At 45.5% G+C, this 24097-nt stretch overlaps 1 protein-coding gene across 2 annotated transcripts in view; it reads left to right on the top strand.

Moving 5' to 3' along the window:
* Positions 1-1096: 1096 nt before the first annotated feature.
* The window catches only part of TMEM165 (transmembrane protein 165), a 157925-nt gene continuing 134924 nt past the window's right edge, over positions 1097-24097 (top strand). Inside the window, exon 1 of one of the 2 annotated variants that reach the window (XM_069201112.1) lies at positions 1097-1485. In XM_069201112.1, the coding sequence (XP_069057213.1) occupies positions 1309-1485 (177 nt within the window). In that variant the 5' untranslated portion in view covers positions 1097-1308. Of the gene's footprint in view, positions 1498-24097 lie in introns of both variants that reach the window. The other variant, XM_069201107.1, reaches the window with a different exon arrangement.

Genomic DNA, 24097 nt, shown 5'->3' with positions numbered 1-24097 from the left:
GAAAGAACCACCCTCCCACCCCAGCAAAGAGGCTGTCAGTCGCAAGTCGGACAATTAAGGAGGAAGACAGCGAAAGTTTTACCATAAAATCATTGGTGGACACACCTAGTAAGGGGGTGTGCGAACAAAAGCCACACACCTTGGGATGCCTCACGGCAGGGTGTAAGGTGACAAAGTAAGGGGGCTAAGCGGAACACGGCACTCGCAGCCCAGAACTGCCATATCGGATGGCAGGGCAGTTAACACGCCAGGCAGTGAGTTGGGCCTATTTCCAAGAACTGAAGGCTACCCCCAAATAAACAACACTGGTAAAACAAACACTGTCGGTGAGAGCCTTCTCCATAAAAGGAAAATGGGACTGCTAAATTCAGAGGACAATGGAACGCATGACAAATTGTCAAATGGAGAACTTAGACGTATAAGGGTTGATAACTAAAGAATGCACAAGACAAAAGTTATTTGACAATTGTACTAAACGCTTGTTGATAATTGACCGAACTGCATAACCTGTAAATATGTTAACATTGAGGCAGTCACACGATCGCTTGTCCACACTAATAAAGCGGCCAATTGATTCCACTGTAAAAAGGTTGATAAAGTGTCCTTTTATATGCTAAGAAATGCATGCACTGTACTGGATGTCAATTGGTGGCTATCACCGGGCCTGTAGTGTGCCAAGTGCGGGAGTTATTAAACCTGGTAGTAACAACCAAACAGAACTATTATGGATCCTGAAGTGTTTGCTGCATTAAGTGAAGGACGCGATTGTTGTTTCGTCTCGCACACTGACGCTAAAAGCGCGCACGTTTATAAAGCATACTTGGCACTCCAGATCTTTATCGCATCTAAACAGCTCCAAATTAAAACTAAAGCGTCCTGTTTTTATTTCCAATGGGCACCCCGTGCTTCTCAATGCTGAACAGGCCACTGAGAGCGTCCAGCAGCGGCGTCTCGCTGACACCAAACTTGAAACTTTGGAAACAGGTTACAAACGTCATCGTACAGTCAGCTCTTCTCGGCAATGCTATAGGCTAGCTGATCTGTTGCGGGCCAATAGGTACTTGCAGGCTGCATATGGGGACGGCTTACAAGGCTGGAGGTTCGGCTGCGCGCCGATGGGAAGTTGAGCGCTTCTGTGTTGACACCGGTCGAGGTGGCTGTTCGGTGCCGTGGCCTGCTGCCGCCGCGCGCATCTCCAAGAAAAGAGCATGGGACCTGAGTATTAATCGCCGATCACCAGCCAGATCACATCTTTTCCCGGCTAGGCATTGAGAACTCGCGCGGAGTTTCTTCCAGCTGGCCACGAAAATGCACAGCCGTCCCCCATCGGCCTTGCTCTTCCTCCTCCTGTTACTTCCGACACTGCCTGGGCCGGCGCTCGCCATCCAGGAAGATGACGGCGGGGGGCACGGCAATAAGGAGCCACAACCGCCACCTGCCAGACCGCAACACAAACCCGATCCACCCCAGCAAGGCCCAGCAGAGGTGAGCTACAGGGTCAGTAGATAAAGTATACATTAAGTCGCTGCACACGGGTGTAGCTCGACCGGAACATTGTGGGCGGTAAGGCGACTAACCACACAATGTAGGCAGAGCTAATGCTTTAAACAAATAGAGGGCAGCGTTATCCTCACTGAGCCAATACAACAAAACACAGTGATCAGTTGTGCGTTTTTAACTTATTAGATACACCCAATACTATTAGAACAAACATGTTATTGTGAATTTGACAACGTTTATAAGTTAATTACAGAAATCTTTAAGTGAAGTGGTTTGATATAACTAAAGAAGCAAGCAATTTGACGAGATTTCAGTTCAAAGCACAATACTCCAGTTTTTGTAAAGTTATTTCGAAATGACGGCCCTTTCAGCAGTTCTCTGACAATTCCTTCTGTGGCAGGATAATGAGCTTATTTAGTATTTGTATCGAAAGGCGCTGCCGTTGGATTGTTGATGAGAGGTTTTATTCTGGTCTGCGCGTCAGGAGGTAGCAGCATATGCTTGCTTGAGCTGCACTCATGAACAGATTTAAAAAAACTGAGTTTAGCGGATTAACACATTTGGTTGGAGTGCGCGACTTGCAAGGGGCACGCTTGATTCATCCTTCATTCCTTCTGAGAGAGAGCGAAAGCCACTCAGTTGTCAAAATTACAACTTAATTCTTCTGCCATGAATCTGCACCTCTTAAAAATAACGTATTGGTTATTGCCCCCCCCCCCCACACACATTGAGCAACTCATATACAATGCATAATTGTGCTGCATCCATGTAGGGAGCCACCAAACCTAAAATAGCTGTTGCTTTGCCATGTGAAAACAGCATTCCAAAACAAATAGAAATAGTGTCTTGTTGTAACCAATATTATAGGCACTAGCTTTTAATTATCTTCTGAGACCCACAGCACACACAGTATCAAAATTACTAAAATATCAATTTTAAATCTTTGATGGGCAATGTGCTTTATAAAATGCATAATTTGATACTAATTTATTCACAATTGAGTGCTGTTGTTTCTCTGTATTGCCTCTCCATAGACCCCATTCTAGCAAATTCTACATCTGTTTGCAATGTGAGAAACCAATCATAGAGGTTCTTGCTTTCGTCAATAGCTATGTGGTTCAGGTTCACATACATTATATGTACCACATTTACATAGCTGAATATCTGTCTACCCAGAGTTCAGGCTCCAGAAACCAGAGCTGTCCCTCAGGTGACAGTGCTCCTTCCAATGCACGTAGACCCGATTTGTCACCAAACAATATCTCATTGAGGAGGGGGAGATAATTTTCTGGACATAACATATATTATCTCCTAGTATAAATATAGTCACACCAAAGGGTATCTCTAGTCCGTTTTTATGCTGAATGTACCACGTAGATGACTAAAAGCTGACCCACTGGAGAGAAAAAAAAGAAGGTTTTGTTAGAAGATTCTCACCCACTCTTAGTGTCATGCTTCATCATCCGGTTTCATACTGGTATCTAAAACCCAGGATAGGCTTGACTATATTCCATGGAGCACTTTGAGAAGTTATATCCGCGGGGATCGTTGGAACACTCGGTTATCACCTTTTTATTTAATAGTGGGTGTATACTGTATGATTTCAAAAAAGTACACAAATACATGATCCAGGTGACTATGGGATATAACAACAATGCACTTTATTTTTTGTGAACATGCTTCAGCCTTTTCTGGAAGACCCCTATGGGTCAGGGAAATTTGTCAGGACAATAATGATAAGCTCCCCATAAGTCAAATTGTGTTGTCAGTCTGCGTGTTATTCTATTCAGTATTTATGTACAACACAAAACAACATACAGGGTTACTTGCCATGTTGATTTGATATTTATCTACATTCCCATAATGGAAAGAATCATTAGTGCGTTCATGCCTAATTTTTCAACAGCATATGTTGCTATACATATCGTATGTAACCTCACAATATACAGCACATCACATTAGAAAACATGCGAAAGAGGATGCACTGCCATGTTCTATTAGGGGCAGTTATGCATTCATAGGTGCAGGATGTGGAACATGCAACTTGCAGTCAAATGTGACAATTCTGGCTGTAAGTCACTGCAAAACAGTGTTGCGACTTTGAATAATTAAACACGAGTTCTTGCTGGTAAGATATGAAGGTCTTTTATTTCTCTAGATCCTTACAAAGAAACCACTGCTGTGCCCTCTGTCAGACGCGCTCCCAACTGACATAGTTGGAACGCTCGGGCCGGACGACAGCGACAGAACACTAGCACCAATGTTAGCACATTAGTCCTTAATAAGTAAACTTAAAAGGGGACGCTTATAGGTTGATGAACCTTTTTGATTAGTTTAAGTTGTTCTTACCATAGTTCCAGTACAGAAAACAATAATCATCACACAATCAATAATCATTAGTCAAATCAATAATCAATGGAGTCAGTAATTTTCACACACCATGACTTTACTGCCATGAATAACCACACCTTTAGTAAATTTTAGTAAGTTTATTTCCCTTATATTAACAATACTAAAGTCATGAATTTTAATCATCAAACAAGAATTAATAATGCTTGTTAATCAACAAGTCACAAGAAACATGATCTAATCAAAGCGTGAATCAAGACATTCCAAAGCATCAGCACAAATCATTAGTAAAACCAGTTTCAGCAAGGTAATAATCACCAGAAGTTCAGCAAAATAGCCTGTTAACCATTTGTCTCTGCAATTCGTCAGTCGTCATGTGAATAACCTCAACTAACTCAGATTAGCATCAGCATGTGGGGCTTCATGCAAAACAATTTAGAACACACATTTGGAAAACATCTACCTAAAGAAGGTATTAAGTCAGCGCAGTTAGTACCTAGAAAGAAAAGGCACAAAAATACAATTCAGTCATTGTCATATCTACCTATCCACTGTATGGGTCAGCAGGCAGAATCAGTCTTCGTCATCAGTCGATCAGCAAAACATCAGGCTCTCAGTCAGAGAGTATGAGCCCAATGTCAGAATTTCAGATCTCTTCTTCTCCCACCGTCACTCTAGATCTCTATTCTCACAATCTCTTAACGGGTAAAGACCGGCCTAAAATTCTCCTCAAATCTCAATCTTGTCTCTTCCGTCACGTTGTTATATTAAAGTTCCCCAAACTATCCCCTATTTTCCAGTTAGTCAATTCATCGTACATTATTACTCTGTCCAATAGTTTTCATATACCAAATCTATGAATTCTAATATTTCACAGTTCACATGTCGTTGATTGGTCTGCTTTACGATGTTCTTATCGTCTGGTTTGTCAGATATCAAATTAGTTGCATCTTTGTTTCCAGTCAGTGTCGTCATTGTTCACGTCCTGGGAAAGAACCCTTTGCACATTTTACACACAAATTGTTACTTTGAGAGAGACCTCATCTCCTGTCCGTCGGTTCCCATAGAAAGCTTCTGCTGAGCATTTTATTAAAACAATGAGCATTTCACAGTTAGTTCACTCTGTCAGCATTGTTCATTAAACGCTAAGAAATGCAACTACTTCATGAGGCCAGGCACCTAGGCCAAGACACTCGTTAAGTTAAGGCCTACAATTAATAAGCAAAAACATAATTCACAACCCTTAATATGACATAATACTACATTAATCTACTGCATTTTCAATATTTTATACGTATTAATCATAATGTAGTACATTTTGTTAATACCGATGGCCATTCTCCCAGGTCACATTTTCAAACGTGCACATTATTTTTCTACGTTATTAATTTTTCTACATAAGTCATTATTCAAAATATGTAAACATTCATTAATAACTTCTAATTAAGACATCTGCTTCAGCACCACCATTCTATGACGCAGAACACATGAACATAACAAACAGCACTGCAGACTGTGAATAAAAGTGCTTGAAAGTTATGCACATTGGCTTCGCTTCTTACCCCTTTTGGGGATCATGTTGTGCAACATAAGAACTAGAGAGGTAGGGACATGCCCCTATGGTCACACACTGGACTAGATTTCAGTTGAAATGTTAAGGCTTTGTGTTATAATGTAGTATGGGGAGGGAAAAGAGGCATACACTTGGGCTATGAAAACCAGTACTAGTAGTGTTAGAGCCATACGTGTACCTTGTAACTGGAGATAAGGTCGTACTCACATCATCAAGGGAGCCATGTGGTATTTTGACACGTATCAGGCACACCGGTCTCCTCTCATCCAGTGATGTAAAATGCTGTGTAGCGACCATCTAAAAGACAGAACTTGCTGCCTCTGCTACCCAGCTGCCTGTGATCGCGTTATCATGTGGCGTCCTTCTGCCCATGATCATGTGGAAACAGCATTGCTGCTTCATCACGTAGCGCGTTCAGTCCCCAAGTGTGAGCTAAGACTCATGGGAGTTGTAGTCCTAGTGCGGCTATGATTAATGTAGGGTCTGCATCATAGTTCTCAAGTTAGTAAGGAAAAACAGAAGGAAATAAATACTTGAATCCGGGTCTGATGGCCTTCAAAATATTATACTCCATTTAGGGAGCCCATTAGTTCTGCCCTAGCTGTGTAGATGGCAGGAAGGATTTGACCACCTCAATTAGTTCTGTATATCTATCATCATACAGTTAAGATATGAAGTAATTTATTTGCATTCAGTGTATTCCATGGGATATTGTCATTTAGCCCAGACCCATGGATTTTTATTCTACACACCCAATGCTGTTCACGCTCCAGGAATCTTTTTGTTATTTTGGTGCTGGTGGTTACTCTTTCAATCACAGTCCATCGTGAATCAATCACTGCCTGATCTTTTGCTAGAAAATGGGCTGTCATTTGGGTTAAGTTCCTGAGGCAGCAGATGGTAATCATTTTCTTTACATCGTTTGAGACGTTTCTGATTGGGCTGACATAAATCAACTGCTTTTTGTCATTGCTCACTTTGTCCTCAAGTAAAGCCTCTCTGTGGTTGTTCAAGGCCCCTTTGCTGGCCCTATTAAGTAGGCTCTTGGGATACTGTCTCATGGTCAATTTGGTGGTAGGCTTTGGCCACAAGTACTGCCCATTGTGGTACCGTGTTGTCGGAAATATGTTTTCCTTTCATACTCAAAAAAGTTCTAGTTAGCGCTAATCTAGCAAGCTTCATGACCCATTCCAAAGGGGTCTTGTATGGCCATTCATCCCCATATTCCTTTCTCCACCCGTCCCCCAAACCTAAGTAGTTCTTAATTGACACATAAGCTCTCTTCCTGTGGAACACTCACGTAGAGAGCTTCTACATCTAGACCTATTGTGCTCTCTTCTTGGATTAAGGGCAACATCAGTAAGTATATTAAAATGTGTTGTAGTTCCTCATTTTGGTGCCTCAAAGGTAGAAGGAACCAGTCAACGAATATTGACGGGGATCCATTACCCAAACTATGCCTGACAAGAGCCACAGCCACCTATGTATGCTTGATTTCTTTCAAAATTGCAACAAACCCTGTATTTAACACCAATAGACAACTACTGCACCCACTGAAAACCTATACATGTCACATATCCCTACATAGGAGATACAAGGGAATACAATTATATGCTGAGCTTTACCACACGTTACAGTGTTGGGGGTAATATAGGGTAGTGTCACCATTTTAACTATTCTCAGTATGGCCGTTTCCGCACAGCCTTCAAGACAAATCATGACTGGAGACACCTGTTGCTTTCCAGTCAGTTTCTCAGTTTGCAAAATATATACATTCGTGGGGCTGCCACATTGCCTCTGAGTCCCTGGACTCCAGTATTTGCTGCCAACCTATACACATCCATACTCCAGGGATATTGTTACCAAGAGACATGAACTTTAAAGATACTTTGCCCAACTTTCTTCTGAAATTATCCACCTGTGCTGCATACACGGGGTGCCTGTTGGCACCATAAAGCCAATAAAAACAAATAAATGTTAAGTGTTGCAAAAAATAGTAGGTGTAAGGAAATCAGTTACCTCAACTGGCATGTTCTGTTGGGAGAGACCTAGAAGACACATGCAACTTGTTATTAAATCAACATTTTGTGGAGTTTAAATAAGACAATTAAATCAACCAATGCTCTAAATTCCACCAGTCATGCTCTATTTCCATTAATATGTTCACACAAGTTTCATTGCAGTGTGTGAAGTAATATAGGCGAATAGTAATATCCCTTCCTCAATTCACTCACTCCTTTCTCTGGGGTGCACGCTCGTGGTAGTGGCCATTTTATATAATTCATAAAGTAAAAGTCTGTTCCTGTGCAACACACACTGTTCAATACAGTAATAGCCTATGCTGTTCTTCAAACAAACAAATGGAGTACACTGTGATAAGGGGGGGGGGGGGGGGCTAATGTCCCAGGTGCTTAATCCCAGTTAGCTTTCCAACCAAGTGATTCCAAATCTTACGAAACTGGTGGCCCGGTTTAACCTAGGAACATTACTGAAAGAATAGATATATGACCAACATTTTGTAGGATTTTAGTGGTGCATTGTCATGTCAGAAAAAGTTAGTTTTTTTGAAGGGGTACTGTGATTTCTTAATCTAGATGATATAGTGATGAATTGGCACAGCCGAAGAGACTTTAGTTTTAAATTAAAATGACAACTGCTTCTAAAAACGTTTCTAACTAAAATAGAAAAATCTGAAGAAGTATGTGCTTACAATGCACAGAAGTCAGAAAAAGTGAGCAATAATTACTTTTGCACTTTGATTGCTAATGGTACCTAAAAAGGCACTCTGGCTCAAGACCATATTATTCCATTCAATTCTTGGTTTAGCCGCACCCAAAAACTGCACAGCCCAGCGTCATCCTAAGAAATGCGTGACATTTTTTAACCACTCCTAAGATGAAGTAAATGTACCTAACTTACCCATCACTGTTATCCATCTTGTGTATTACAACTTGGCTGAATTTCCTTGACAGTACTTAGATTTGCTCTGTCTGATTGGTTTATGGATTCCAATTTCTTATTGTCGGGTCTGGTGGCTTAGTGGACTAATGCGTCCACTGTAGGGGCCTGTGTTTGACCTCATGGTCACAGGTTCAAATCCCGGCAGGTTCACTCAGCCTTTAATCCAAAATTCTGAGTTTGATAAAATGAGTACCATTGAGTTGGGTAACAATAAGCATCTGTTATTCAGCGCCAAGATGCCTAGGGTGAACGTGCGCTTTACAAATACACATGTTATGTTATTGTCAGCACAAACTAGGTTCAGAGCTTGTAACTTAAATGTAGGGTGGACAAACCTTTTAAAGATTGACATTGATTGCTTCTTCATATTTAATCTGCAGTGTTATTCGTGTATGAGTGATAGTCACTCTTTCTGCCCAACCCATAAGATCCTATTGTTTATTGTCTTGAAACAAGAGTGTTTTGTACCTGATAGATGTTTGGTTGTTCACTTTTACCATTTGAAGGCATAAACTACTGGGCATAATTGCTACCATGACCCTTTGATCAGGTTTCTACATGTGAGGAAATCTACACCCCAATCACTTATATGCTTCTAGTTTACCCCTGTTGCCACAAGGATAAAAGTGGATGTTGGTACCTTAGCTTGTGCATAACTTAAAGAGAACCAGTGGCTCTGACAAACCTGATATGGTCTGGTCATAGGTCATTACAGAACAAGCAGGATAATCAGATAGGCCAGTGTATGTTCAAGGTGTGAAAGCAATATGATTTGCTAAATTTTTTTGAACACCAAGAACTAGTTTTTGAAGGCCACCAAAGGACACTTTGCACGCAGCTTGCACAAAGCAAGAATTTGCCAAGTTGGTAAGGGGGCTTTTTGTGGGTGGCTCATGCTTGGCATTAAAACCCAAGCAGCAGTTGCCCAGTAATCTGGGACTGGATGTAAGATGTTTTCAGGGGTTATGCTTTTGCTTTTACCAGTTCAAGAATTTACTGCAAGTTGGAACAGAGTACCAAAGATTTAACTTTGTTTTCTGCATGTAGCACTTTTTGGCTTTAAACAATATGTAATGTAAAATAATTTGTATAGCGGTGGCTAATCACCTGTGAGGATCTCTAGGCCCTAAGCAGGTGTGGAGGGCCAGGAGCTTTAGTTGAAGAGCCAGGTCTTCAGTTTCTTGTGGAATGTTGTGAGCGTGGTGACTGTTCTGATGTCTTGGAGGGAGGGTGTCCTAGGTCTTTACATGCTAGGTAGAAGAATGAGTGGCCTCCAGCCCTGCTTCTGCAAATGCAGGGAATGTGTGCGAGTGATAGCAAAGCCGATCGGGGTTGCGGGTTGCAGACGTCAGTTGAGGTAGGCGGGTTCATTCTGATGTAGACTGGGGTAAATATCTTGAAGTGGCATGGGGAGCTAGTGAAGTTCCCTTAGCTGAAGCGTGATGTGGGTGTGGCTTCTTGAGCTCAGCCAAAAGCTGAAGGCATGGCTCTTCGAATTACTCTGAAGGGACTCGTCAACACATCAGCTCCAGTGCCTGCAAACCCTTACCGGTTGATATTGCGCTCTACAACTCGACATAGCAGTTCTGCCACGATTTAAAGCCCCAGACTCTCCCACTTTCCTTTCCGCATTTATCTGCACTACAAAATGTGCAAAAGTGAAAAGGAACTGTACGATCTAGTTATATGCAGCTGTTACTCACCAGCCAGAGTGCGCACACAAGCACTAGTGGGTGAGAATTCTTTGAGGCGGATTACGTAAAAGATCTTGCACTAGTGGCTGCATCGACTGTGGGAAACGATGTAAAAAAAAAAACCCTGTAGATGTTATGAGGGATGTCAGTAGGTCTCCAAGCCAATAGGCGAGACCTATCGGTTTTGCCAATGCTTGTTACTAGTTTGTTGCTTGATTTCCATGCTGAGTCTTATTGAAGGATCCACATGCTCCTTTCCTTATAGAGCCAAGCCAAAATACCAGCTCGGCTGTGGCTTGACTAGCTCCATGAATTTGTGGCCTGCTCATTTCTACCATTGAGATATGGCCTCGGACTAATTCACACTTTCGATCAGTGCCAAAGACCCCTAGCCTGGATTGGAGAATGTCTACACCACTTTAAGGTGGCTCCAGAACGCGGATGAAAAAATTGCGCAAAAGTGATATTGGTTATAAAAGTGAGTTACAAATGCTGTTACTTTGTTGGTAATCTGATAAGCCTCCACCACTTCTGAAGCATGGTTTGTTTCTCACACAAGTATGTTAGTGTCAGATTCACATTTGATGTTTGCTCGTAATATGGTAGTTCACCGTTTTTTGGGTTGGCAGAACTGCTAATGTTGTAAAAGAAATTGTGCAACCAGTTGATCGGTTGAGTTTATAATAGTTAAGCCAAGGAGAGAATTCAGATTGTTTAACCTGCAGGTCACACAACATTTTTTTTTTTTTTTTTTAAAGATTTTTCGAGGCCTGCAGTTTTATGGGACGATAGACCCATGTTTTAAGAATAAATGTCTGCCGTCTTAGAATTTGATTTTCTATTCATGGTAATGAAAAAGCCTTTCCAAAAAATGCTGCCATTGTCTATATTACTCAATCATGGCATGTTCAAAAACGTTCCAGTTCTTATGCATTTTTATGCAATTGATACTAGCTAGCAAAGACAATTAAAACAGTTTCCGCAAATGTTGAAAACTTTTCCTGGTAACTGAATACTGTAATGGAATGTTTTTTTTCTCATGAGGATGAAACATAATTGTTTGCGAATGTTAAGGGTTCTGATGAAAGATAAGCAGATATTGTACGGAAAATTCAACGCTAATGTCGTGCCAAGCCCTACCTGCACGGTCTACCATATATAAGCACCCGTTTCCTCCCTCCTTTCGTAATAGCCACAAACTTCGATGGCTAACTAAATAAAGTGTGACACTTAGAAAGGGCTTGTGCATCCGATTATCACATTGAAGCTCGACCTGTTGGAATAGCCAGTACCTTCGTTTACATCACATTAGTTGTTTTTCTCCAAAAAGCTTAAGATTTTTAGTCCTCTTATAGGTTCTATTGTTTTAAATTTTCCCATAAGGTAATGTTTTTCGGAGCCAAATAAAATCCTGGTCTAGCCCATACTATTTGTTTCTCAGTGGTCTCTGCCCCTAATAAATAGCGCATCTTTGTTTGTCATGGGTTTATATATATATATATATATGATGATGTGAGATGTCCTTATAATGTAATCAGCATATCATCTTTGTGAAGCTCATGTTTGTGATAAAGTGTCAGATGGGTTGTAGTTTGAGTCTGACTAGATAAGAACGTTTCTTAATTTCATAAGTGACTTTCACTAAGTGATAAGCTAAATGCCTGATTCAGACACTTTCCTTACATTTTTCACATTGTTTTTTTTTAGTTTATTTCACCTATGGTGTGATTACACTTTATCAGGCTAACCTCTTCAGTTTGTTACTCTCAGTATAGTGCACTTGAGGGTTATTTGATTTTATTTACCATTACTATATGCGGGGTGTGTGACTACAGGGGAGACGTCCCCCATTCTGAACCATGAAGCCCAAATATTACACTGAATATGGTAAGAGGCCATCAATTTATATTATTCAATAACATTCACTTACTTGCATGCATACTCTCATTACTTCTATTTTACAGATCCTTTTATAATGCTTGGATCACGCACATGTTATTTAGAGATTTGCAGTGCAAGAAAGCGGGATGAGAATGGTGAGAATGCTCTTTTGTCATTATCGGGGTGACACCGCTTTTATTAGACTACTCGTCTTACTCATTTGTGTAAATATAACGTTTTTTAAATATTTCCAATCCGTTTATTGTTTTGTGCTACTTCTTATGGGGCACATTGCTGTTAAACATACAGGTATGAGAGCCTTATGCCTCATTTTCTTCTTGGGTGCCTAACACTGATAGGCTAGGTAGGGGGTTATGATATCCCTGAAGAAGACCGGTGGCTATCTTTTTGGCAATTAAAGCAATCAAAACATATCAGCAACCTATATGGTTGGGTGAAACATACATTTTTCTCTTTAACCGTGTTCCTATTTGTCATGGATACCACACAATAAATAAATATTTGTGGGGCATACCCTTAGATATTTTTAGCTGATCATCTGGACCCTATTGTAATGTCCTGTATAAAAATATTAAAGAACTCCAAGTTATGATTGTCCAATAGCATAGTGCCATCTTACCAGCGTTGGGGGACGGGCTGCCGATGAAGCATGCCATGAAAAGTTGTGGATGAGGCAACCCCTCAAATATCAATTATTGGGCCAATAGGCAAGGAGGACTTCTTTGAGGGAAATAATGTAATCATCTGAGTATTATATACCCAGCATATTGGTTGTTTGTAGCTGTTGGATGGGACGACATGCCTGGGTAGTTTTCCCTTCTTCCTCTTTTAATATGTATGCATGCTTTGTTTATATCCACTTCAATTTCAGATTAATCATGTAAGTCCCACTTTCAGTCAGTCTGTATTCTTTCAGAGAGACTGAAAAATTCCACATATAGTTCAGAAATGTTATGCCTTTAATTTAATTAACCAGTCTTTTTAGGGTCGAGCCTGCGTTGCATGCGCTCGCGCATGCGTATCGCAGCGAGACGCTTTTGTATTTAGAAAAGGGGTCGGAGCCCTGTCAACTTCACGTCCGTGTTTTTTATTGGTTCCTGGGCTTGCCTAATAAAATCTGCTTGCTTTCATTAGTCGAAGGCACCCATATGTCATGCCTTTTCCGGTGGCTAGCCCTCCTCGAGCGCAGCGACCAAGAACAGAAAACATGAGAGGCTCGCTGTTTTCCATCGGGTTCGTGGACTTCTTTTTCTCTAATTTACGAACGCGATCTCGCTTGGCAGAAGTCGAGCGCTTTACATAGTTAATTTCACTTTTTCGGGTTATGTACATAAATGCACTTTTGCCCGATAGGTGAAAAGTCGGGTTAGGAGTTTACAACGCAATCAGCTCTAACATGAGCAAACGCAAGACCCGTTGCATTGTAAATGCTTGTTTCTGTTGACGTTTTTAGTTGCTAGTATTTTCAACAACTAAGTTTCAAAAAGAGGAATATAAGAATTTACAAATGTTGTATTCAAAAAGAGAAATTAAAGAACAGTATTAATTATGTATTGCAGTCTTATTGGGTGCTTCAGCATGGCCCATGTACAGGTTGTGACAAAGAAGGTAACAATCTTTGGTAGCAATGGAGATGTTCAGACACAAGCTTATTAGGAGGATGGTGGATTCTTGGTGAAACGGTGGTTGTGTTGAGAGGTAAGCAGAGAACAAATGTTTAAGAGGTGCAGAGAGGGTTGGCGCTTATTTGGTGTTTTGTTTGGCCAGTCAGTGGAAATTGTATTGGGAGGGGGGGAGAAGAGTTGTGTGTATGTGTAGTTTTGAAGCGGTAAGCCACAGACGTTGAGTGCTTGGATTAAGATGTCCTGTTACATGATTGTAGGCAGCATGCCTAATGGCTGATAGAGTAGATAGAGGTGAAGCTTGGGAATCGCAGTTTGGGTAACCACACTAAATATTTTTTTAAGTGATTGGAGTGGTTAGTGTATCTGATAGAGACTTCTAGTTGCAGATTCCTTACCTTAGAATTTCCCCCCGGCCTCAGACTGGATCAGGAGATTTTTCTTTGAGCAGTACCCTTGTGCCCCGTCAGATGGTGTTGGTCGACTGTGTCCGTAGATGGTGTCATGGTCGTCGCAGTTGTATATAGGCACTAGGCACCACCCCAGCGCGCTGACGTCCGTTCTTTTCTTTCCGCACCAGTCTACATGCGGATCCAGATAAGAGCTACCCTCGGTCTCTTTTTGACTGACTTTTTGACCCTTTTGTCAAATGTTTTGACTGCTTGGTGCAGCAAGATGTCTTTCCTCAAGACCTTATTCAAGCCGTGTGACTCCTGTCACCGCATAATGTCTGTGATGGATCCACACCTTGTGTGCTTGTGGTGTCTAGAGCGCGACCATGACCTGAAATTGTGCTCCGACTGCCAGGTCAAGAACCCGAAGGCTATGAGGGAAAGGTCGCTAAAGCTCATACGGCCCGGTGGGCGGCTCCTAGTCGTTTGGATCACAAGAAGAGAAGTCCAAGAACAACAAACCTTCTTCGATTTCACCTGTCACTCGGCCAATGCGACATGGGAGGAGTGTCGTCCTTCTAGGCCTCCATCCTCTGAGCCTGCTTCTGGGTCAGCTCCGTGCCTCCCAGAGTTTCCAGGAGCCGCAGCTACACCTGCCCGACTCAGGGAGTTTTATGAGGCCATGCACCTCATACTTGGGCAGACCGACTCTCTTGTGAGGCTCTCTGGCCCGGTGGGGTCAGAGGGGGCCACCATGAGTTCTGCACCGGCAGCTTCGGCCTCTGCTCCAGAGGGCACCCCAGCCATTGCCGCATCAGACCCAACGCCGGTCGTGCCATTACGACCTTCCCTGGCGCCGGTGCAGAAGTCAGCCCATAATCAATGTCGATCCCATACTTATTCCTGGAAGTCCCCGATTCCGACTTAAATGGGTACATCATTCCCTAGGTTGGATCCTGACCCTTATACTTATGGGTGTGGGTAAGGTGAGAGTATGGAGTTGTTGCTGGACCCTTTAGAATATCACCATGAAGACCCTTACGTGGACTGGGCTCAGGAATTGGGTGAAGCCAGTGGGTTGGACACCTCCTCTGACTCTAGCATGCTTTCTCCCCCTACCATGGTTACGGAGGAGGGAGCCTCCTACTTGTAGGTGGTGTGAAGGGCGGCCGAGGTCCTGGACCTCAGCTGCCTTCAGTGGCAGTCAGGACTAGCTTCCTGACTGAGGTGCCTCAGCTTGGGGCTTTCACATCAGAACCCCTATTGCCCTTCAATGAGGCCCTCACTGATGTCTTGCTGGGCAAGTGGTCTAAACCCAACACAGGGGCTCCTGTAAACAGGACTAATGACCGCCGCCATAGGCCTGTGCCTAATGACCCTAAATTCCTGACCCAGCACCCTATGCCTGAGAGCTTAATCATTCAGGTTTCTTCCTCTTCCGGCTCATTCCCTTCTGCACCCCTGGGCAGGGAATAAAAAAAAATGCACCAACTTGGGAAGTAAATGTTCTCTTCCTCTAGTCTGACATTGCGATCTGTGAACACCGCATGCCTTTTGGGCCGCTAGACCCATACTTTATGGGATACAGTGGTGCAGGTGCTGCCACAGGTCGTGAGGAGGCCCGGGCCATTCTCTCCCAAGCAGTTGCTGACTGGAGAGACGCAGCCAAGTTCATGATTCGATGTGGACTGGACACCACCAACTTACTGGGCAGATTGGATGCGTCAACAGTGGCCCTTCTGTGCCACGCTTGGTTGAGGACGTCTGTCTTTTTGGGGGGATGTCCAGCAGTCGCTTACGGACATGCCCTTCAATAGCACCACCCTCTTCAGAGGTAAATCGGACTCAGGGATCAAACGCATTAAGGAGTCCCAGGCTATGGCTCAGTCCCTTGGCCCCGCAGCTGCTCCTCACCCTCCTCAGTCTTTTTTGCCCCTTTCATGACTGCAGAAGGGGCACCCAATTCCCTCCAGTCACCATGCCACACATGTTGCTCAGCCTCTGTGTGGCTGAGGACGCAGTATCCAACGTCCTTGTGGATCAGGGAGCTGCTACTTTCTGGTGCCCAAAAAGGACAAGGGCCTTCGTCCTACCTAGACCTCCAGGTCTTCAATCTCCTCCTCAGGGGGGAGAAGTTCAGAATGCTCACCCTGGCTCAGGTCCTTTCTGTCCTGGACCCTGGAGACTCAATGGAAAGTTTGGATTTACCGGACGCCTACTTCCATATTCCTGTCTTGCCTTCCCACTGACGCTACTTGCGGTTTGTGGTAGGTCACGAGAACTTTTAAGTTCTCGTGCTTCCCTTTGGACTTACCAGTGCCCCTCCGATGTTACCTAAAGGGATGGTGGTGGTCGTGGCAGCTCATCTTTGCCGGCTTGGAGTTTCAGTCTTCTCTTACCCTTACCCCAGGCTGTCGTCTCAAACCTCCAGAGTACGGCACACCTTGTGCATTTGCTGGGGTTCACTATAAACGTGCCGAAGTCACACCTGACTCCATCTCGGACATCCTTTTCATCGGAGCTGTTCTGGACACTGGGCAGTTTCGGGCGTACCCTCCCGAGCCGGGAGTCCAGGATATCCAGGCTATAATACCGATGTTTCAGCCTCTATCCTGGGTTTCACTGAGAATGACTGAGGCTGCTGAGCCTCATGGCCTCCTGGATCCTGCTGGCCACACATGTCAGATGGCATATGCGGGTTGTGCAGTGGGACCTGAAGTTCCAGTGGGCGCAGCATCAGGAAAATCTCCCCGACATGGTCCAGATCTCAGAGGGAACTGCGAAAGATCTGCAGTGGTGGTTAACAAACAGAGTGGGTCAGAGGCAGATCCTGCTTCCTTCCCCAACCAGATCAGACAGTGTTTACAAATACGTCACTCCTGGGATGTGGCCGCCACATCGGAGAGGCAGAGATCAAGGGCATCTGGTCTCCGCAGAGTCCGGGCTCCACATCAACCTTCTGGAGCTCAGGGTGATCAGACCTGCATTGAAAGCATTCCAGTCCTCTCTCCAAAGGAAAGTGGTGCAGGTGTTCACAGACAGAACCACCGCTACATGGTACTGCAACAAGCATGGTGGGGTAGGGTCGTGGACCCTTTGTGAAGAGGCCATAGTTGGAACGTCAGGGCATATCCCTGGTGGTTCAACATCTCTGAAAGCCAGAGCAGACTAACTCAGCCATTAATGCATGCTCGATCACGAATGGCGTCTCCATCCGGAGGTGGCTCAAAGTCTCTTTCAGCAGTGGGGAGAGCCTTGGTTAGATCTGTTCGCCTCCGCAGAGAACGCACAATGTCAGCTGTTTTGTGCGCTGGAGTTTCCAAGGCGGCACTCGCTCAGCGATGCTTTTTATCTTGAGTGCACTCAGGCCACCGGTAGGCCTTTCTGCCAATAACAGTTCTGCCCAGAGTTCTAAAGAAGATCAAGAACGACAGGGCCCAAGTAATTTTTTGTGGCTCAGGACTGGGAACGGAGAGTATGGTACCCTGAGCTTCTGAGCATGGCTATCAATCCTCCACTCGGACTGCATCTTCGGGAGGATCTTATGTTGCAGCAGGGGAGGTTTCTCCGCCCAAACCTTTTGACCTTCCGTCCAAAGTCTGTAAAGTTATCTTGGCAGCCAGGCATCTCTCCACCAAAACGGTTTACACCTGTCGTTAGCATAAGTTTGTGGCATGGTGTACAAACAAATCTGTTGATTTCCCCTTTCTGCATATCTGTCTGAGGTCCTCTTTTTTATTCTCTCTTGCCCAGCAGGGCTCTAATTCGGGCACCCTTAAGAGTTATCTGTCGGCAATCCTCAGACTTCCTGATCAACCCTCCTTGTTTTAATCTCACATTGTGACGCGATTCCTTAAAGGTCTTACCCGCATGTTCCTGCCAACCCCGTTCATTATGCCCCAATGAGATTTGAACCTGCTACTAACTTTCCTCTAGTGTGCTCCTTTTGAGCCTCTTCATAATTGTCCTCTTCAGCTCCTCACATACAAAACAGCCTTCCTTGTGGCCATCACCTCTGCACAGAGAGTGAGTGAGCTACAAGCTCTTTCTTGGAAGTCATACTTTATCTCTGTCCATCCTGACAAAGGGGTGCTTCGTACTAGGGCCTCTTTCTTCCCTAAAGTGGTCACGCCTTTCATGTAGGCCAATCCATCACCTTGCCTACTTTCTATCCATCCCCACATCTTTCTCATGAGGAGGAGAGGCTACACCATCTGGATTCAAAAAGAGCATTAGCGTTCTATTATAATCGTACCAAAGACTTCCGGGTGGACAATCAACTCTTTGTGGGCTATGTGGGTGCGAAGAGAGGACGGGCAGTGCAGAACAGAACCATCTCTAGATGGTTTGTTCTCTGCATCAAAATGTGCTATGGGTAAGAGGCAACCCCCTGAAGGTTTGCGTGCTCAGTCCACCAGAGCAACAGCTGCAACCACGGCGTTGGCACACAGAGTTCCAGTCCTGGACATCTCTGCACATGCTGACTATCTGCCAGGCAGCAACATGGGCATCCCTGCACTTGTTCACCAAACCCTGCTCCCTGGACAGTCTGGTCCGTAGGGACGTCTGTTTTGGCAGTTCAGTCCTGCAGGACTTCCTAGTATAATCTTGGTTTGCAGACCTACCTTTGGGGATGGTATTGCTTTGGGTATCTAGCCCAAGGTAAGGAACCTGCAATTAGAAGTCTTTATCAGATGACCTTTGGTAACAAATTATCTGGTAGAGACATATTCCAATTGCAGATTCCTTACCTACTAACCCATCCTCCCTCTCAGGGCCCTAGTTATATCTCACCAATCTCTGTGTTCTTCATGGCTTCGCGCTTCTGGTGTGGAAAGTCGTGCAAAGAAACGGACGTCAGCACGCCGGGGTGGTGACTATATACAATTGCAATGTCATCATGGCAACCACGAGCCAACGACGGACGTGGAGTCGATCAACGCCACCTGATGGCGCCCTGGTACCCCAGGGAAGGGGTACCGTACCACAGGCTGTCAGCAAATGTGGCCAAGATAACTGCTTGATTTACAGCCCTGTTACAGAAACAGCATTGCAGGTAAGCTAAGAGCAAGAAGGCTCTGCAAATAAAAAGGCAAGCTTCTCCAAACAAGAAGCCAAGAAATTAAAAGTCCCCCAAAGAACAGATAAACTCAAAGCGTAATTTCACAGTATTTAGTCCCTGCTCCCAAAGAGTGCAAACATTTTCAATGCCATAGGTCTTGCATTTACTTGAGTTGGAGCTATTGGCATTGTAAATTTATAATTGGACGACGTTTGCCACATTAGTCAACCCTGACGCATATTTTGGTCCTTTCTGCCACCTAATTCCAGTGGCCCTGTGTTGGACTTTTGCTTATGCAGGGTCATCCCAAATCTTTTTGCCTCCTGCCTCCTATTTTTTTCTGACCTGTCGCTGTTGGCTTTTGAACTCTGAGCACTTTCCCACTGCTAACCAGTGCTAAAGTGCATATGCTCTCTGTGTAAATTGTATGTAATTGGTTTATCCATTATTGGCCTATTTGATTTACTAGTAAGTCCCTAGTAAGGTGCACTAGAGGTGCCAGGGCCTGTAAATCAAATGCTACTAGTGGGCCTGCAGCACTGGTTGTGCCACCCACATAATTAGCTCTGTAATCCTGTCTCAGACCTGCCACTGCAGTGTCTGTAAGTGTATTTTTACACTGTAAATTCGACTTGGTAAGTGTACCCACTTGCCAGGCCTAAACCTTCCCTTTTCTTACATGTAAGGCACCCCTAAGGTAGGCCCTAGGTAGCCCCAAGGGCAGGGTGCAGTGTATGGATAAGGCAGGACATATAGTAATGTGGTTTATATGTCCTGACAGTGAAATACTGCCAATTTCGTTTTTCACTGTTGCAAGGCCTGTCTCTCTCATAGGATAATATGGGGGCTACCTTTACATATGATTAAAGTGTAGATTCCCCTAGAGAGTAGATGGACATGTGGAGTTTGGGGTCCCTGAACTCACAATTAAAAAATACATATTTTTGTAAAGTTGATTTTAAGATTGTGCGTTTGAAAATGCCACTTTTAGAAAGTGAGCATTTTCTTGCTTAAACCATTCTGTGACTCTGCCTTGTTTGTGGATTCCCTGTCTGGGTCAGTTTGACAGTTGGGTTGTTTTTCACCTCGCACTAGACAGTGACACAAAGGGGGCTGGGGTGTAACCTGCATTTCCTGATTAGCCATCTCTGCTAGGAGGGAGGAGTGGAGTGGTCACTCTCATCTGAAAGGACTGTGCCTGCCTCTGACAATGCCGGCTCCAACCCCCTGGTGTGTGTCTGAGGCCTTGCCTGGGCAAGGCAGGATTTCACAAGTAGGTGTGAGTCCCCATTGAAGAAAGGTGACTTCAAAGACTAAAATGGGTATAAGAAGGGCACCCAAATCTACAGACTTGAGAAACACTTCTGGAACCAAGAGGAACCTCTGCCTGGAGAAGAGCTGATAGCTGAGGAAGAAGTGCTGCCCTGCCTGTGACTGTGCTTTGTGGAGCTTTCCTGCAGTGCTGCTTCTGCCAGAGTAAGAGGGCAAAGACTGGACTTTGTGTGCCTTCCATCTTGTGAAGAAATCTCCAAGGGCTTGAGTTAGAGCTTGCCTCCTGTTGTTTGAATTCTCAGGGACAGCAAAGACTTCTCTCTGCCAGCACCTGGAGTCTCTGGAGAGACTCCTGCTCTGACAAGTGGTGCCCTATCCAGTTCCTGGGCCCTTGAAAGGAAAGCTGGTGGAAATCCAAGGAAATCGACTTCGGACGACTCCGGACCGACGCCGCTGCTGAATCTGGTGACGACGCCTCCACCCGATGCCGTGACCTTCGCTGGAACGCGACGCTCTTCGCAGGTCCGACGCAGTAGCAGCCCCGCTGAAGTCCGCGACTCCGTGGAAGTCGCCGCACCACGTCGTGACCGACGCCGCTCGAAGTGCACGGATTCAACGTTTCGTACAGACGCCGCTGGTGTCGGCTTGTTGGGAACGACTCCGTCACGACGCCGTGTTAACATCTCATCAAAGCATTTTTGCTTCTAAGCGCTATTTTTTCGTTTAATCTCTAAAAGTTCATAACTTGACTTGTGTATGTCAGATTTTTGTCATTTTGGTCTTGTTTTGTTTTAGATAAATATTTCCTATTTTTCTAAACTGGTGTTGTGTCATTTTGTAGTGTTTTCCTTAAGTTACTGTGTGTGTTGGTACAAATGCTTTACACCTAGCACTCTGAGGTTAAGCCTACTGCTCTGCCAAGCTACCAAGGGGGTAAGCAGGGGTTAGCTGGGGGTGATTCTCTTTTACCCTGACTAGAGTGAGGGTCCTTGCTTGAACAGAGGGTAACCTGACTGTCAACCAAAGACCCCATTTCTAACATTGGTGATCAGCGGTTGGTATTTGGACTTGTATTTGTACTTGACATACAGTGATTAAGTGTACACTACTGTTTTGAGTTCAGACCACTACGTGACCACATACTACTTGTCTTGTGATTCTGCTTTTTGTTCTCTGATGTCCTCCTTGAAGTATTGCTAATATTTTTGGACTTTAGTTTTTGGTTGTGAAGCCTTTGCAAAATGGAAGTCAATTTCAGGCACCTATTTATGTATAAAAAGTGGCAGCTTAAAGCATTCTGCATGGAAAGGGGACTGGCTGTGAACAAGAAATCCAGAAGGGAGGATCTTGAGTCAGCCCTGTTTCAGTATGAATTGAAAAGTTGTCAGGCAACACCACCAAATGAGTCTGAGGAGGATAACTACTCTGAGGAGGAGGACTACTCTGAGGAGGAGGGCAGTGGCCCTGAGGAGGCAACAGAAAGAGATGATTGGCTCCTAGCTCGAATCCGGAGTCTGGAAGAGCTAGATGCAGAGCTTGAGAGGGCTGAGGAGAAGAGCCTTAGTCCTGGAAAAAGAAAGGATTACAGCTCAAGAGCTGAGCTGTGAAGAGCTGAAGCTGGAGGCCATGAGGGCTGTGTCCAGTTCAGATGGTGGCAGCAAAAATCTTGTATCCAGTACTGCTGAAGGAGTGCACATGCCCAGAGATGTGGTGCCCTACTTGAAGGAGGGAGTTAACACACGCCAGGAGGTTCAGGGGTATGAGGTAGCTCCAGTGATGCACAGGGTCCCTGAGGTGGATTGGGGAACTGGCATGGGGAGTCCTATTCCTACTGGTGGGAGGGACACTCTACTGACTCTAGGTGAGAGTGACAGGGAGAGGGGTTCCCCCAAGGTAGAAGTCCTGGTTATGGAGTGTGAAGACATCCCAGAAGAGTGTGGGTTGAGTGTCCGGGACAGTCAGGTACTGTCTCACCAGTCTCAGGAGGGTGATGTGGGGTGCTTTTTCAAAGCAGAGTCACTGGATGGTTGGGTGAAGGGTACTTTGGTTAATTCATGTAAGGGGCTGAGTGATGTAATTGCTGGAGAGCATATGTCTAGTCCTTATTTTCCAGAGCTACGCCAACACCAGGTGGAGTGTGAGTTCTCTGACCCCAGGGAGCTTACAATGGAGGCAGACCTCTTGGTGAGTACCAGAGAGTCTGAAGAGGCATATGGGGGGGGGGGCTCCTGAGAGGAGTGGTCTAGGTATTTCCCAACCAGGTGAGGTAGGGAAGGATTATAGTGTCCCAGGTAGGTCCCAGTGTAGTTGGATGGGTGAGGGACCCCATGTCCAGTCTCTGAGGAGAGGGAATGGGGATGGGCTGAGGTCCAAGGTGCCCGAGATCTGGTCCCAGGTCCTGGAGGGTTCCATGAGGGAACACCAGGAGGGGAGCCTAGCCTGTACCATAGGGCCATCTGTTGAGGGAGATCCCCCAGTGTCAGGAGAACTTGGGGGGGGGCGGCTGTAGCCAGCGTCCCACCAGTTCTGGTGTCTGGCAGTACCACTCCTAGTGAGGGGGTGCAGAAGTCCAGACAGAGGGTTGAGAGGGGGTTGCGGACCCCAGTGGAGAACCTGGAGGGTCAGGGGTCAGCTCTGAGAGCAGAGCCCCCCAGGAATGACCTTGGTGAAACCATTTCTGGGTTGGGGGAATCCAGACTCTGTCAGATGGGCAGAGGTCAGGAGACCTGCACCAGCCAGACTCTTGTGTGGCCCTTGGGGACAGTGTGTCCCTTGAGTGTGCCCCCCTGGAAGTCCTGGTGTGCCAGGCAGTGGTTCAACCGCAGGGTGGTGACTCTGGGTTGAATGATCAGGTTCAGGAGATAAACTCTGACCTGGTGAGGGGTAGGTATGCCCCCCAGGAATTCCTGGGTTGCCAGGCAGTGGTCCAGTCTGTGGGTACAGACCCTGGACTGGAGGATCAGGTGCAGGGGATAAACCCTGACCTGAAGGGGGCGGGGGGGCAGTTTGCCCAATCACCCCCCCCCTGGTGTGATTTCAAGGAGTACTCTCCCTGAGGGGTGGGTGCAGAACCCTGAGAGTAGGGGAAGGGGAGAGAAAGACTCACCCCTGACCCCAGAGCAATCTAAGGGTACATACCCTGGATTGGAAGGCAAGGTTCAGGGTGTCCCCCCTGACCTGGAGGAAGGGGCTACTGCGAACAGTGCCCCTACCATGTTGTCTTCTGGGGGGGACACTCCTAGTTGGGTGGTTCAGGACCCCAGAAGAGAGGGCAGGGGGAGGGAAGCCTCACCCCTGGCCCTGGTCCAACCTGAAGGTACAGACCCCAGGTTGGAGGATCAGTTGCAGGTTAACATCCCTGCACTGGTGGAAGAATTGTGCAGGACTGCTTCTACAAGCACCCTGACAATTTTTTACTCTGGGGGTGCCGCTCCTGGAGGGAGGGTACAGAGTCCCAGAGGGGAGGACCAGGGTCAGGTTATCTTCTCTGACCTGGTGGAAGATAGTGGTCAAAGGGTGTCAGGCACCTGGGGCTACCGCCCCCCACTCTCCACAGTCACAGTGGTTGGAGAGGCCTGAGGTCAGGCTCTCATCCCTGACAGTTGTCAGGGGTCACTGTGGCTTGCTGTCCTGGTGGACAGAGCTGCCCCTGGGGGGGGGGGGGAAACGAGAGTCACACCCCAGGGGGGGAGTGGGCAACACCACTGTGTTGCCCCCTGGTGGTACTATCTGCCCATTGCACTACATCTGTGAGCAAAGTAAAGTTAGGT

The sequence above is a fragment of the Pleurodeles waltl genome, chromosome 1_2 (genome assembly GCF_031143425.1).
Source record: "Pleurodeles waltl isolate 20211129_DDA chromosome 1_2, aPleWal1.hap1.20221129, whole genome shotgun sequence".
In the NCBI taxonomy this organism is placed as follows: domain Eukaryota; kingdom Metazoa; phylum Chordata; class Amphibia; order Caudata; family Salamandridae; genus Pleurodeles; species Pleurodeles waltl.
This window is presented reverse-complemented; position numbering and strand designations above follow the sequence as displayed.